The 14,552-nt window shown below is 42.8% G+C and overlaps 1 protein-coding gene across 1 annotated transcript in view; it reads left to right on the forward strand.

Moving 5' to 3' along the window:
• Tex14 (testis expressed 14, intercellular bridge forming factor) overlaps positions 1 to 14,552 on the forward strand; it is a 68,437-nt gene that overhangs the window by 18,187 nt on the left and 35,698 nt on the right. Inside the window, exons 10-16 of the mRNA XM_048365533.1 lie at positions 4,995 to 5,146; positions 7,987 to 8,177; positions 8,566 to 8,716; positions 9,130 to 10,046; positions 11,145 to 11,248; positions 13,624 to 13,749; positions 13,944 to 14,029. Of these exons, the coding sequence (XP_048221490.1) occupies positions 4,995 to 5,146; positions 7,987 to 8,177; positions 8,566 to 8,716; positions 9,130 to 10,046; positions 11,145 to 11,248; positions 13,624 to 13,749; positions 13,944 to 14,029 (1,727 nt within the window). The remainder of the gene's footprint in view (positions 1 to 4,994; positions 5,147 to 7,986; positions 8,178 to 8,565; positions 8,717 to 9,129; positions 10,047 to 11,144; positions 11,249 to 13,623; positions 13,750 to 13,943; positions 14,030 to 14,552) is intronic.

Genomic DNA, 14,552 nt, shown 5'->3' on the forward strand with positions numbered 1-14,552 from the left:
TTTTTTTTGGCTAGTCCTGGGCCTTGAACTCAGGGCCTGAGCACTGTCCCTGGCTTCCTTTTTGCTCAAGGCTAGCATTCTGCCACTTGAGCCACAGCACCACTTCTGGTCTTTTCTATATATGTGGTGCTGAGGAATTGAACCTAGGGCTTCATGTATACAAGGCAAGCACTCTTGCCACTAGGCCATATTCCCAGCCCAGCTTTGCCACTCTCAAAGCCTCAGTTCTTCCTTGAATTCTTTGCATTGCTAGGGAACAAGAGATCCCAAGGATCAGCTTGAAGTGGGCATGTTACAGTTGCCACTTTTCAGTGGCCAGAGCCCAATCCCCATCCTAACAGAAGGCCAGGATATGTGCTGGTTGAGAGGTTAACAAGGTTCCCTTTGCTCCTGAATGTGGAGAAAGGTGTGTGAGAGAGCAAGAGGGAGAGATGGGAGTTGAGACAGCATTCCTGAGCTATTGGCTGTTTCCTGTATGAGAGTGGGCAGAGGCCAGGTCACTTACCACTCGGCTGCGAAACTTCAGAGCTGTCCGTTCTCAATTCTAGTTAAATGAAACACTTCAGGGAAGGCTGGGAGTATATATAGTTCAGTGGTAGGGCACTTGCCCATGTGAGGGTTCAGTCCCCAGCCCCATGCATGACGCAGTTGATTGGTTAGGGGCATGAGGAGGCTAGAACTAGAGGTTGAGTATGGGAAGATGAGCTTAGGAGGCCACCAGGTGGAGCTAGGGAGCCAAATGGAAAGGAAAGAAGTGAAATGCACTGAGAAACTGGGGTCAACAGCTGGCCAAGACAAGGAAAGTGAGGTAACTCTGGTCACTGAGAACTGCACTGGGCATAGCAGGAAGGCATGGATTCTTATTTAGGCTTGTTGACCTCAGAATGGAATTTCAGGAAGAAGTGTCGGTCATCGAGTCACTGTAGTTCTAACAGTCCTTCCTCTTTCCCCTTTCCTGCTTTTCTGACAGTGTCTCACTATGTAGTCCAGGCTGGATTTGAACCCCATGATCCTCTTGACTCAGCTTCCCAAGTACTGGGAGCACGGGCATATACCATCACAGCCAGCCAGTGTGCCTTTCTTCGTAAGCTAATGACAAGAATTGATGATCTTCCCAGGGCTAGTGGCTCATACTTGTAATCCTAGCTACTCAGCAAGCTGAAATAGGAGAATCCTGGCTCAAAGTTGATCTGGGAAGGAAAGTTGGTGAGACTCTTATCTCCACTTAACCACCAAAACCCCAACAGTGGCTCTTAAGTACCAGCTTGGAACAAAAAAGCTAAGGGATAGTGCTCTGGCCCTGAGTTCAAACCCCAGTACCAGCATGGAAAAAATTAAAAAAAAAAAAAAGAATTGATGATCTAAGAATACAAAATAGTTTTAAGTTATATATTTATTTTTAGTGCCACTTTACATGTGTATATTTGTTTAATTGTATTATCAAGGGTAGCACTGCGTCTCGGGGTAAAATTGGTACAGCAGATTTTCTTATTCTTTAACTTCTTGTTAAGGGAGTCCCTAGAGCTAGAATTGACCTTGCAAATGGTGTTACATAGCTGAAGCTAAATATAATTTTATTTTATTTTATTTTTTTGCCAGTCCTGGGGCTTGAACTCAGGGCCAGGGCACTGTCCCTGGCTTCTTTTTGCACTCTACCACTTGAGCTACAACGTCACTTCTGGCTTTTTCTGTTTATGTAGTACTAAGGATTTGAACCCAGGGCTTTGTGCATGCTAGGCAAACATTCTACTGCTAAGCCACATTCCCAGCCCGCTAAATGTCATTTTAATGGTGTCAAAGCTGAAGCCTTGAAAATAACTCTTCTAAAGTGACAGCCAGAAAGGTCTCCCTTATCCCACCTGGATGTCTTTATTTCTTTTCAACTCAGATCTAGGCAGACATTCTACTACTAGTGCCATGTCCCTAGATTGTTTTTGTTTGTTTTGGTGGTACTAGAGATTAGATTCAGTTCTTTACCACTCCTACCATTCCCCAGTTATCTTTATTTATTTTTGTCTGAGACTAGAACTTGAGCTTGGTATATAATGCTTTTGCTCATTGACAGGCCAGCCCCATCAGCTATCTTTAATAGAAAAGAAGATGAGAAGAAATAAAAGAAGTGACTTGTTGCTGGGTATTGGTGGCTCATGACTATAATCTGACTATTCAAGAGGCTGAGACCTGGAGGATCTCAGTTCAAAGCCAGCCTGAGCAGAAAAGTATATGAAATTCTATCTCAAAACCAGAAAAAAGTCAATTGGTTGAGTGGTAGAATGCAAGTTAAACACGCAGAAGGCCCTGAGTTCAAATCCTGACTCCTTGCCCAAGGTTTAGACAAGCATGAGAGCCTGAAATGGAATGTTTCCTTGTTGAATTGTTTTCTAAATTGAAGAGTCAAGCATGTTAGTGTCTCAGGATATAAACTACTTGTATTTATAATTCTGGCAGTAAAATATTCTATTGCCTATTCTGGGATCTGAGGATATATACAGCTCAATGGAAGAGCACTTGCCTAAAATTCATGAAGCTCTGGGTTTGATCCCCAGGACTGCCAAAAAGAAATCAACTATCTTTTTTATTTGGCCAGTCATAGGCCATGAACTCAGGGCCTAAGCACTGTCCCTGGCTTCCTTTTTGCTTAAGGCTAGCACTCTGCCACTTGAGCCACAGCGCCACTTCTGGCCATTTTCTGTATATGTGGTGCTGAGGAATCGAACCCAGGGCCTCATGTATACGAGGCAAGCACTCTTGCCACTAGGCCATATTCCCAGCCCCATCAACTATCTTTTATAAGACATTAATTAATTTAATATATAAATGTATAATGAATATACCCAATTTATACATTAAGTATATAAATACATATTAAGTGTGCATGCATACCCACAGTATATCAGGCCACACCTAACTATCCAGTAGTAGATTTTATAATTTTGTGATACCTTGAACTCACTGATATTTATCAAAAGTTCAGCTGGAAGAAACATTAGAGAAGTTTTCTCAAAGTCCGAGATACCCATCCCTCTCTAAAGTCTATCATTATGCTAGACTAGTAAAGAACTTATTGTTTCTTGTATTTTTTTTTTTTTTTTTTTTTGCCAGTCCTGGGTCTTGGACTCAGGGCCTGAGCACTGTCCCTGGCTTCTTTTTGCTCAAGGCTAGCAGCACTCTGCCACTTGAGCCACAGCGCCACTTCTGGCCATTTTCTGTATATGTGGTGCTGGGGAATCGAACCCAGGGCTTCATGTATATGAGGCGAGCACTCTTGCCACTAGGCCATGATTCCCAGCCCTGTTTCTTGTATTTTCAAAAGGTTTTTTTTTTCCTCCTTGCTGGTACTAGGGCTTGAAACAGGGTCTAGGTGCTGATTCTTAGCTTTTTTTTGGACCAGTCCTGGGGATTGAACTCAAGGCCTGAGCACTGTTCCTGAGCTTCTTTTGCTCAAGGCTAGCACTCTACCACTTGAGCCACAGTGCCACTTGCAGATTTTTCTGTTTATGTGGTGCTGAGAATTGAATCCAGGGCTTTATGAATGCTAAACAAGCAATCTACCACTAACCACATTCCCAACCTGTCTCTTAGCTTTTTTGCTCAAGGCCAGTGCTCTACCACTTGAATCACAGCTCCACTTCCAGCTTTTTGGTAGTTTATTGGAGGTAATAACTGTCCTGCCCAGGATGGCTTTGAAATGAGACCCTCAGATCTTACCATCCTCAGTAGCTAGGATTACAGGTGTGATCTGCCAGCACCCATCCAAAAACAATTCTTCATGATCAGCCATCTAATTACCAAATCTTTACTGAATGCCTGCCATAATGTCCAAATGAATTCCTTTTTTGGTGGAGTACTTTGTGGCTCACCAAGCATTTCCACATCTATGATCTCATTTGATTATCATGACAGTTGTGGGTAGACATCAAAACCAACCTCACTCTGAGGATTCATTGGCCTAGGAGACCTAGGATTCTCTGACTTAACTCATCTGGTTGGGAAGATGAGTTATTCATGCAGATCAGTGAACCTTTGTGTATCGAACTGAGAGGACTTGTCTCCAAAGGGGCAGGTGTTCAGAAAAGAAGCAATCAGGAGGTATTAGAGAAAACCAAAGTGGCTTTGATAAAGCAAATGGGACTTTGGGGAAGTCTTGAAAGAGTATTCAGTAGCAAGCCTCACAACCATAGTGTAAACTTGGGATGTAGTGATTTCAAAGACATATAAGGTGCTTACTGTCAGGAAGCTGGTAATAGTGGAGTAGAAACAAATCAAATAAATGAAAACAAGTTTAGATAAGTGTTCTATAGCCAATAAAACAGGGATACTTTTTTTTTTTGGTCTGTTGTGGGGCTTGAACTCGGCCTGGGTGCTGTCTCTGAGCTCTTCAGCTCAAGGCTAGTGGCTCTACTTGAGCCACTGTGCCACTTCTGGTTTTCTGGTGGTTAATTGGGGATAAGAGTCTCATGGATTTTCCTGTCTAGGCTGGCTTTGAACCATTATCCTCAGATCTAAGCCTCCTGAGTAGCTAGGATGACAGGTAACAGCTACCAGCACCGGGCTAGGGCTACTTTTGAGTAGGTTATCAGGGAAGGATTCCTTGAGGAGGTGGCTTTCAAACTTAATACCTCCAACAGTGGAAGCAGCCATTCATGCTAGCATCTGTGGGCAGAGCATGCCAGGAAGAAGAAACTGCCAAGACAAAATACAGGAAGTGGTAATATGCCTAGCATACTAGAATAAACAAAGGAAGGCCCTTGTAATTTGAATAAACTTGTAGGAGAAAATGACTAAATGAAGTGAGGAATAGACAGGGCCAGAGTGAGCATGAATGGTAAGGTATTGACGTAGGCTGGAGGAAGCATGAATCAGTCATTGTCTAGCTATGTTTCCAGAAGTTCAAAGAGATTGGCAGTCTTTACAGGCAAATATCTAAATGCAGTGTGTGATAATCACAGTGATCCTTTAAGAAGTGTCTCTGTCTTGTGTGTTTCCTTCTACAGACAGAACAATGGTGTGCTTAAGGACCTGACTCGAGTACCCCTTCCAACCCAGCTCTACAATTGGGCTGCACCGGAAGTGATCTTACAAAAGACAGCCACCATCAAGTCTGATATCTACAGCTATTCCATGATCATACAAGAAATTTTAACAGGTGATCAAGGAGCACATTAATAATTGACCAAAGTATTTTTGTGTGTGTATGCTAGTCCTGGGGCTTGAACTCAGGAGGCTGAGATCTGAGGATCATGGTTCAGAGCCAGACCAAGCAAGAAAATCCACGAGGCTATTATCTCCAATCAGCAAGCAGAAAAATGGAAGTGGTACTATGTCTCAAAGTGGTAGAGCGCTAGTTTTGAGTAAAAAGAGCTCAGGGACAGTGTCCAGGCCATAAGTTTAAGCCCTATCACTGATAGTAAGGAAAAAAAAAAGTACAGGACTTTGAAAATAGTTTCTTCAAGGAAATTCTTGAAGGTTTCTCAGAAGATGTAAAATATATCTTATGTAAGATGGAGCTGGAGACTAGTGGTGCACATCTGTAATCTTAGCTCCTCAGGAGGCTCAAATCTGAGCATTAAAGTTTGAAAGTCACCCTGTCAGGAAAGTCTGTGACACTCTTTTTTTTTTTTTTTTTGTTGCCAGTCCTGGGGCATGGACTCAGGGCCTGAGCACTGTCCCTGGCTTCTTTTTGCTCAAGGCTAGCACTCTACCTCTTGAGCCACAGCACCACACCCAGCTTTTTTGTATGTATGTGGTACTGAGGAATCGAACCCAGGGCTTCATGTATATGAGGCGAGCACTTTACCACTAGGCCATATTCCCAGCCCTCTGTGACACTCTTAACTCCAACTAACCACCAAAAAGTCAGAATTGGAGCTGTGGCTTAAGTGGTAGAGGGCTAGCCTTGAACAACAGTAACAAAAAAAAAAGCTAAAGGACAGCATTCAGGCCCCGAGTTCAAGCTCCAGGACTGGTGTACATATACGAGTATGTGTACATGTGCACACACAAGGCATAAGACAATCTCCAAGAAATCTTTTTCTTTTACTGTTGATTTTTTACTTGTTTTTGGTGATACTGGTGTTTGAACTCAGCTTCATTTTTGCTAGACAAGTGCTCTACAATTTGAGCTGTGCCTATAGACCAAAGGGAAAGATTTATATGATCTAAAGAGAAACTGTGTGTGTACATATGCATGCGTGTGTGTGTGTCTGAGGATTCAGCTTAGAGTCTCATGTTTGCTAGGCAAACATTCTTTTTTTTCCCCAGTCATGGAGTTTGAACTCAGGATCTGGGTGCTGTCCCTGAGCAATTTTGCTCATGGCTGGCACTCTACCACTTTGAACCACAGTGTCACTTCTGGTTTTCTGGTTAATTGGAGATAAGAGTCTCACAGACTTTCCTGCCTGGGCTGGCTTTGAACTATGACTCTCAGATCTCACTGGGATTACAGGCATGAGCCACTGGTGCCCACCAGCAAGCATTCTTTCTTTTTTCTTTTTTGCCAGTCCTGGGGCTTGGGAGTCAGGGCCTGAGCACTGTCCCTGGCTTCTTTTTTGCTCAAAGCTAGTACTCTACCACTTGAGCCACAGCTCCGCTTCTGGATTTTTCTGTTTATATGGTGCTGAGGAATTGAACCCAGGGCTTCATGCACGCTAGGCAAGCACTCTACCACTAAGCCACATTCCCAGCCCTCGGCAAGCATTCTTTAACTATGTTTCGTCCTTTTAACTGTTAAAACTCAGAAAATCATATAGATCTGATTATTAATGATAAAAAAGTTTTTTTCTTTTTTATCAGTGCTAGGGACTAAACCCAAGGATTTATAAATGTTAAGTCAAGTGTTCCATTACTGAGCTATACTCCTAGCATCCCAAGCAAGGTTTTTAAACTACATATTGGAGTCAGCATTTAAGAATCCCTATGGAACACCCTTTAAAGAGATGATTTGCTTCAGAGAAACAAATGGGAAATTAAATGCAAGAGCTAGTAGGTGTATATGCAGTGTGACCTGAAAGAGAAGCACAAGCTGGACCTGATGTTTCACATTTGTTATCCTAGCTACTTGCATGGTGAAGATATATAAGATCATGTTTTGAGACCATTCCAGTCAGAAAGATGGGACCTTTTCTCAACCAGTAAAAAATCTGGCTCAACCAGTCAAATTAATCCAGGAGCATAAATAGGATTATAATCCAGGATTGTTTTAACATAAACGTGAGATCCTATTAAAAAATATAACAAAAGTTAAGGGAGCTAATTAATGGTTTGGCTAAAGTGGTAGTGTTCCTGGCCTACTATATCTAAGACCCTTAGTGGGCATCTTTTTTTTTTTTTTTTTTTGTCAGTTGTGGGGCTTGAACTCAGTGCCTGGGCACTATTCCTGAACTGCTTTGTGCTCAAAGCTAGTGTTCTACCACTTGAGCTTCAGCTCCACTTCCAGATTTTGAGTGGTTAATTGGAGATAAGAGTCTCAGGGGGACTTTTCTGCCCAAGCTGACTTCAAACCATGGTCCTGAGATCTCAGTCCTTCTGAGTAGCTAATATTACAGGCATGAGCCACTGGTGCCCAGCTCTAAATCTTAGTTCAAACTTCAGTACCACATAAATAAGTACACACACACACTAACTATACAACTACATTCAGTTAGGGAGTAAGCTACAGTCAGTTACTCTTAGTGGTGTTTGCAGTTTCAGAGGAGAAACCCCTCCTCCCATAAGATGAAAAAATGCATTGGGCTATCCCTTCTAATGTCTTGGTCCATGATGCCACATCTGCCAATAGGGTGGGGGAGAGCACATCTGTGATTGTTATTCTACTGTTTTCTGACTCTAGCAGGGATTTTCCTGGTAAGTGAGGGAAGTGGCTTTTTGCTTGTGAATGGACTTTGTGGTGGTTTTTCTACAGAAAGAAAGAAGTTGAGTGACTTGATTAAAGTTATACAGCTTCAGCACATGTTTACCATATTTCTTCCTCTGACCTTTTCCATACAGACAGCATACCCTGGGATGGCTTAGACGGCTCAACTATTAAAGAAGCCATAGTCTCGGGAAATTATTTAAAAGCTGACGTCAGGCTTCCAAAACCTTATTATGATATTGTTAAGTCAGGCATCCAAGTCAAGCAGAAAGACCGGACTATGAACCTTCAGGACATCCGGTATATTCTGAAGAACGACTTAAAGGCAAGCCCTAATGTTGTTGGGAGTTCATTTCTGCTTAACCCTGTCAGGGAAGTAGGTACTGAGAGACCTAGAAGAAGCCAGAGACCAAGTTTTGGAAATCTTCATTTTATTATACTCTTTTCTGTTGCTGGGAAAAGGTTGCTTGGTGAGGGAAGCTGGTTGTTGAGAAGAGCTGAGAGGTTCACTATAGGCACAGTGAAGATTCCATGCATAGCAGCTAGTAGTGCTTTCAAAGTATGGAATAACAAGAAATAAGCTGCTTAGGAGTACTGTCAGTATGTACAGAATGCATAGCAGGGATTTTATTTGCCATATAGATAAGCTTCGAAACACCAGGGACATTCAGATAACTATGAATATGTCCTTGACAATATTTCCAATGTTGTAGGAGTTCATTGGAGCCCAGAGGACTCCGCCAACTAAGAGTCCCAGGATACAGAGATATGAACCCCAGCTTAAAGTCAACGAATATCTAGGACTAACTTCAGAACATCAAAAAGAGGCCCCAGTCTTTGAAATCAAGGAGCTAAAGGAGACAGGTATGATGTTAATTCACAAAGGAAGTATACCACTTTGAATTTAATTAATTAATTAATTAATTAACTTATTGCCAGTCCTGGGGCTTGAACTCAGGGCCTGAGCACTGTCCCTGGCTCCTTTTTGCTTAAGGCTAGCACTCAACCTCTTGAGCCACAGAGCCCACTTCTGGCTTTTTCTGTTTATGTGGTGTTGAGGAATTGAACCCAGGGCTTCATGCATGCTAGGTAGGTAAGCACTCTATTACTAATCCACATTCACAGCCCCTCCACTCATCTTTTACTTGGATTTTACTTCCTAAGGAAGTGGGGAATGAAAAGTTCCCCTTTCCCTCCCATATTCTTGTGCAGGCTGCTTGCTTACCTGCTGATTGTCTTCACTTTAACCAGTGGTGTGTTGTTACTGTTTTCAACAGGCAGACAGAGCCATTCACCAAAGGAGTACTCTTCTCCCGCCGAGAAAAGAACACTAGCTCCTCAGTCTCCAGATCCAAGTTTGGTAGCCCAAGAGCTTCCTCCTCCGCCTCCTCCTCCTCCTCCTCCACTTGTGCCCAAAGAGGCAAGGAGCCTCAGTGCAAGTCAAGAAAGTCTCTTCAGCTTCGAAATCAATGAAATCTACTCAGGCTGTTTGAACTTGGGAGTTTACAAAGAGGATGAGCACCCAGAAATGGCTTCCTCTCTTGAGGAGAGAAGACCAAACCAGCCAGATGAGTTACAGTCTCTGGAAGAAGAGTTGGATAAGATGGAGAAAGAACTGAATACTTCTTGTGATGAAGATGACTACTTTTCAGACATTGACACAGGCCTCTCCTTTGGGGACTGGGACTGGCAAAATGATGATTCGTTTGGTTCACTCAACCAGTCTCAGCCAATCAGAAAGGACAAGGGCAAAGTGAATAGCAGGTCTATGACTGAGGATTATATCAGTAAATGTGTGCTGAATCTCACGATATCACAGACATTGATGCACCAGAATGCTGATATGCTGAAGAATATCGAGCAGAAACTGGATAAGCTTAAGTCGACAGTGAAGGAGCAGGAGTGTAGGTCTCTGTGGGAAACCTCAAAAAGATTTGCAGATGCCTACAATTTCCCTCCAGCTGTGGGCCCTCCATCTTTGAATTATATTCCTCCTGTCATGCAGCTGTTATGGGGGCAGCAGTCAGATGCCAGCAGCAATTGCCCAACCCTAGCAACTTCTCTAAGAACAATGAAAGACTTTCAAGGGGGCCATCTTGGCAAAAGGCCAAAGAAAGGAAGTGGTTATCACTGGAAACCTTTTGCCCAAGTCACTGAAGAAAACACTGGTGACCAGGCAGAGGCAGACTATCAGGTAAATCAAAATGGGAGAAAGGAGCAGCCCAAATGGAACCCTGGTAACAACATTGCCCATACAGGGATGGACATGTATGCAAGGTCCTTTTTGTTTTGGGAAATAAGTCCTCTAGGGTAGAATTTCAAGGTAGTTATTTTATTTTATTTTGTCCGTTGTGGGGCTTGAACTCAGGGCCTGAGTACTGTCCCTGAGCTCTTTTGTTCAAGTCTAGTGCTCTACCACTTTGAGCCACAGTGCCACTTCTGGCTCTTTCTGTTTATGTGGTACTAAGGAATAGAACCAAGGGCTTCGTGCATGCTAGGCAGTCACACTACCACTAAGCCACATTCCCAGCCCCAACTTCTAGCTTTCTTTAGTTGTTTATTGGAGATAAGGGTATCATGGAGTTTATTGCCTGGGTTGGCTTCGAACTGTAATTCTCAGACCTCAACTAGGATTATAGGCATGAGCCATCGGCACCTGGCCAAGAATCTCATTTATTATCAGGGTAGTCTAGATCACAATCCTGTACACTTTCCATTTAGGTGGAATGAGAGATCAATGCCACCACACCCTGATTTTTATTGGTTGGGCTAGAAGTCTCATGCACTGTTTGAGGACATCCTCAAATTTCAGTCCTCTTCATCTCAGCCTCACAAGTAGCTAGGATTAGAAGTAAGGGACACTGCATTCAGTTATTGTATTTTGTATTGTATTCCCTTACTGGGAGGTATTATTGTCCCCGCTTTATAGGTGAGGAAATGAAATTAAAAGGCTCTTGAATTAGGATGAGTAAGGCTTGAACCAGAGTCCAAGGCCCACGGCTTCTGCCACCAAGATCTGTCATATTAGTATGGAGGAAAATGTTTGATTTCTATTTTGTCTGCTCACTTTTCAATTTGTATGGACTGGGCTCTTGGAGGCCAACATTTCTGGGTAAAGAAGCCTCTAGGTTAGACATGAATTGTTAGATGTGAAATATGCCCAAGGCATATTTCATAGTATAGGTCTGGTAATTTCTGTACATTTAACAAATAACAGTAAGAGAATATGAGAGTGAATAGAATTCTCTCCTCAAAGCACTGAAATATGCTTTTAGTGTTTTTCTTTTTTAAGCTGCCAACTCTGTGTAGCCCTGGAAAACAGAGCACGGGTGAACAACTTCAACATGCTCAAGGAAGTAAGAACACTTTGGAAAGAAGCAGGAACCAAAATAGTAGGTAGGTCAGCAATTTCTTTGTGTCACTATGCCTTAGACCTCATGTGGCCATGAGGTCACTTGGTGATCTTCATTCTCAGTCTGACAAGTGCTGGGATTACAATCCCAGGTGTGTGCTGCCATACCTATATAGGCAATTTTATAATCCTAATTTATCATTTTACATGAAGAAAATAAGTATTTTTCTATGATTATTTAAACCTATAGTAAACCTATTTTGAAATTGTTGGATTTCTTCCAATGTTGAATTTTAGTCTGTTGCATTCTTTATTCTGTTAGGAGCAAGGTCACAGTCATTTATAAACTAACATTTAAAAAATTTTAGATTATGTCCTCAGAATAGATTCCCAGAAGCAGAATTACTAGGTCAAAGGCTTTGAACATTTTAAAGATTCTTGATAGTTGTTGCCAAAAAGCTCTTAAAAGAAGTTGATTTTAGCTGTCTTCCCTGTTTTCAGTCTATCTGGAGAGTAGTGCATTTTGAACAATGAGGATATCTGTGCCATAGAGCACAAGTGTGTGTGTGGCACATACCAGTAGTGCGGCTTGAATTCAGGGTCTGGCCTCTATCTCTTGTCTTTTTCAGTAAAAGCTGGCACTCTACTACCTGAGCCACACCTCAACTTTGGGCTTTTTGCTGGTTAATTGGAGAAAAGAGTCTCATGGACTTTTCTGCCCAGGATGGCTTCAAACCAGAATCTTGCCAGGCACCGGTGGCTCACACCTATAATCCTAGCTACTCAGGAGGCTGAGATCTGAGGCTCGAGGTTCAAAGCCAGCCAAGGCAGAAAGTCCATGAGACTCATCTCTAATTAACCACCAGAAAACTGGAAGTGGTGCTGTGGTTTTGTGGCTTGCTAGCCTTGAGCTGAAGAGCTCAGGGACAGTGCTCAGGCTCAGAATTCAAGCCCCATGACAGATAAAAACCAAAAACAAAAACCGTGATCCTTAGATCTCAGCATCCTGAGTAGTTAGAATTACAGATGTGAGTCACTTTTTTTTTTTTGCCTGTCCTTGGGCTTGAATTCATGGCCTGGGCACTGTCCCTGAGCTTCTTTTGCTCAAGGCTAGCACTCTAACACTTGAGCCATAGCACCACTTCTGGCTTTTTTTTTTTTTTTTGGCCAGTCCTGGGCCTTGGACTCAGGGCCTGAGAACTGTCCCTGGCTTCTTCCCGCTCAAGGCTAGCACTCTGCCACTTGAGCCACAGCGCCGCTTCTGGCCGTTTTCTGTATATGTGGTGCTGGGGAATCGAACCTAGGGCCTCGTGTATATGAGGCAGGCACTCTTGCCACTAGGCTATATCCCCAGCCCAGGCTTTTTTTTTTTTTTTTTTTTTTTTTTTTTTGGCCAGTCCTGGGCCTTGGACTCAGGGCCTGAGCACTGTCCCTGGCTTCTTCCTGCTCAAGGCTAGCACTCTGCCACTAGAGCCACAGCGCCGCTTCTGGCCATTTTCTGTTTGTTTGTTTGTTTTTTGCCAGTCCTGGGTCTTGGACTCAGGGCCTGAGCACTGTCCCTGGCTTCTTCCCGCTCAAGGCTAGCACTCTGCCACTTGAGCCACAGCGCCACTTCTGGCCATTTTCTGTATATGTGGTGCTGGGGAATTGAACCCAGGGCCTCATGTATATGAGGCAGGCATTCTTGCCACTAGGCCATATCCCCAGCCCATCTGGCCATTTTCTGTATATGTGGTGCTGGGGAATCGAACCTAGGGCCTCGTGTATCCGAGGCAGGCACTCTTGCCACTAGGCTATATCCCCAGCCCCCCAGGCTTTTTTTTTTTTTCTCCTATTTATGTAGTGCTGAGGAATGAAACTCAGAGCTTCATGTGTGCTAGGCAAGCACTTTACTACTAAGCCTCATTCCCAGCCTATGAGCCACGTTTTTGAAGTTACTTTAATAGAAAATAAAATGTTTATAATCATGAGATATTTAGAGAGAAAAAAAGACATCTTTATTTTACAGATAAGAAATGCTAGACCAGAGAGATTGACATTTTCCAAAATCAGACAACTGATCTAACAAGTTAGGGTCCTGAATTCAGAGATACTAAACTGATGTTCTCAGAATGCATTTTCCAGCTTCTGATATCTTAGGATTATCTTTACAAATGTTAGCTATTGTGTTATCATGAATGGTGGGTCTGGTAACAATTCTGATGGAAGGACAGGAACTGAACCTGGAGTGAACCGTTGATTTATAGCATTGCGAGGAGGATGAATTTCCCTGGAACTGGCTTCTGTCTGACGAAACTGCATTTCAACTGTGGCTTTCATCTATTTCTGAAAATTTCCCAAGTACATTTTTAGAATCATGAAATCTGAATTTGGAAATTAAACATTTGAGATCTTCTAGCCCACTCTTTTCACTTTTTAGCCAAGAAAGGTCTATGGAGTCCAGTACCAGAGCCAAAGTCACACAGCCCAATAGTGAACTTTTCCCAATGTCAAGTCATGCACTCAGACCTCCTGGGTCATCTAGCCCTGGCCAGGGCTCTTCCAGGTAAGAAGTCTTGCAGTCTTAATGGGGAGGGGCTTGGTGCCCTCTAGTGGTCGGCATGAGCCAATGCAAATCCAGAAATGGCTCTAGGATTTGAGGATGATTGTGGGTTTAAGAGTTCTGGCACTGAAACAAATTGATATATTTGTGTCATTGTTTCTATCTACCCTATTCTCCCAAATAACCCTATAATTTAGGATTAATGTGGAATATTTGTCCTCTGAAATATTCAATGCAAAGTCAAGAAACAATGAAGATGATGAAGTACACTTGAAATGGAAAAGTGAGTATGAAGAAAAGTGAAGTTAAAAGTAACTTAGTCAGGGTCTGGGAATGTGGCCTAGTGGTAGAGTTCTTGCTTAGCATATATAAAGCCCCAGGTTCGATTCCTCAGCACCACATATACAGAAAAAGCCAGAAGTGGTGCTGTGGCTCAAGTGGTAGAGTGCTAGCCTTGGGCAAAAACAAGCCAGGGACAGTGCTCAGGAACTGAGTTCAAGCCCCAGGACTGGCAAAAAAAAATATATATATATATATAACTTAATTAATTGACATCTGTTTTGTTTTTGCCTTATATATAATAGATAAGTGCTATGCCACTGAGCAATCTACCAAGACTATGATTGGTATCTCTTAAGTATCTTACTGTTTAGGGTCATAATAGAGTCTTCCCACATTTTTCTTCTCTAAGGTCATTTTATTTGTTTATTTTTGTGTGAGTGCTGGTTCTGGAGCTTGAACTGAGGGCATGGGCATGGTCCCTGAGCTTTTATGCTCAAGGCTAGTGCGTTACCACTTGATCCACA

Source organism: Perognathus longimembris, chromosome 17, assembly GCF_023159225.1.
Source record: "Perognathus longimembris pacificus isolate PPM17 chromosome 17, ASM2315922v1, whole genome shotgun sequence".
NCBI lineage: Eukaryota > Metazoa > Chordata > Mammalia > Rodentia > Heteromyidae > Perognathus > Perognathus longimembris.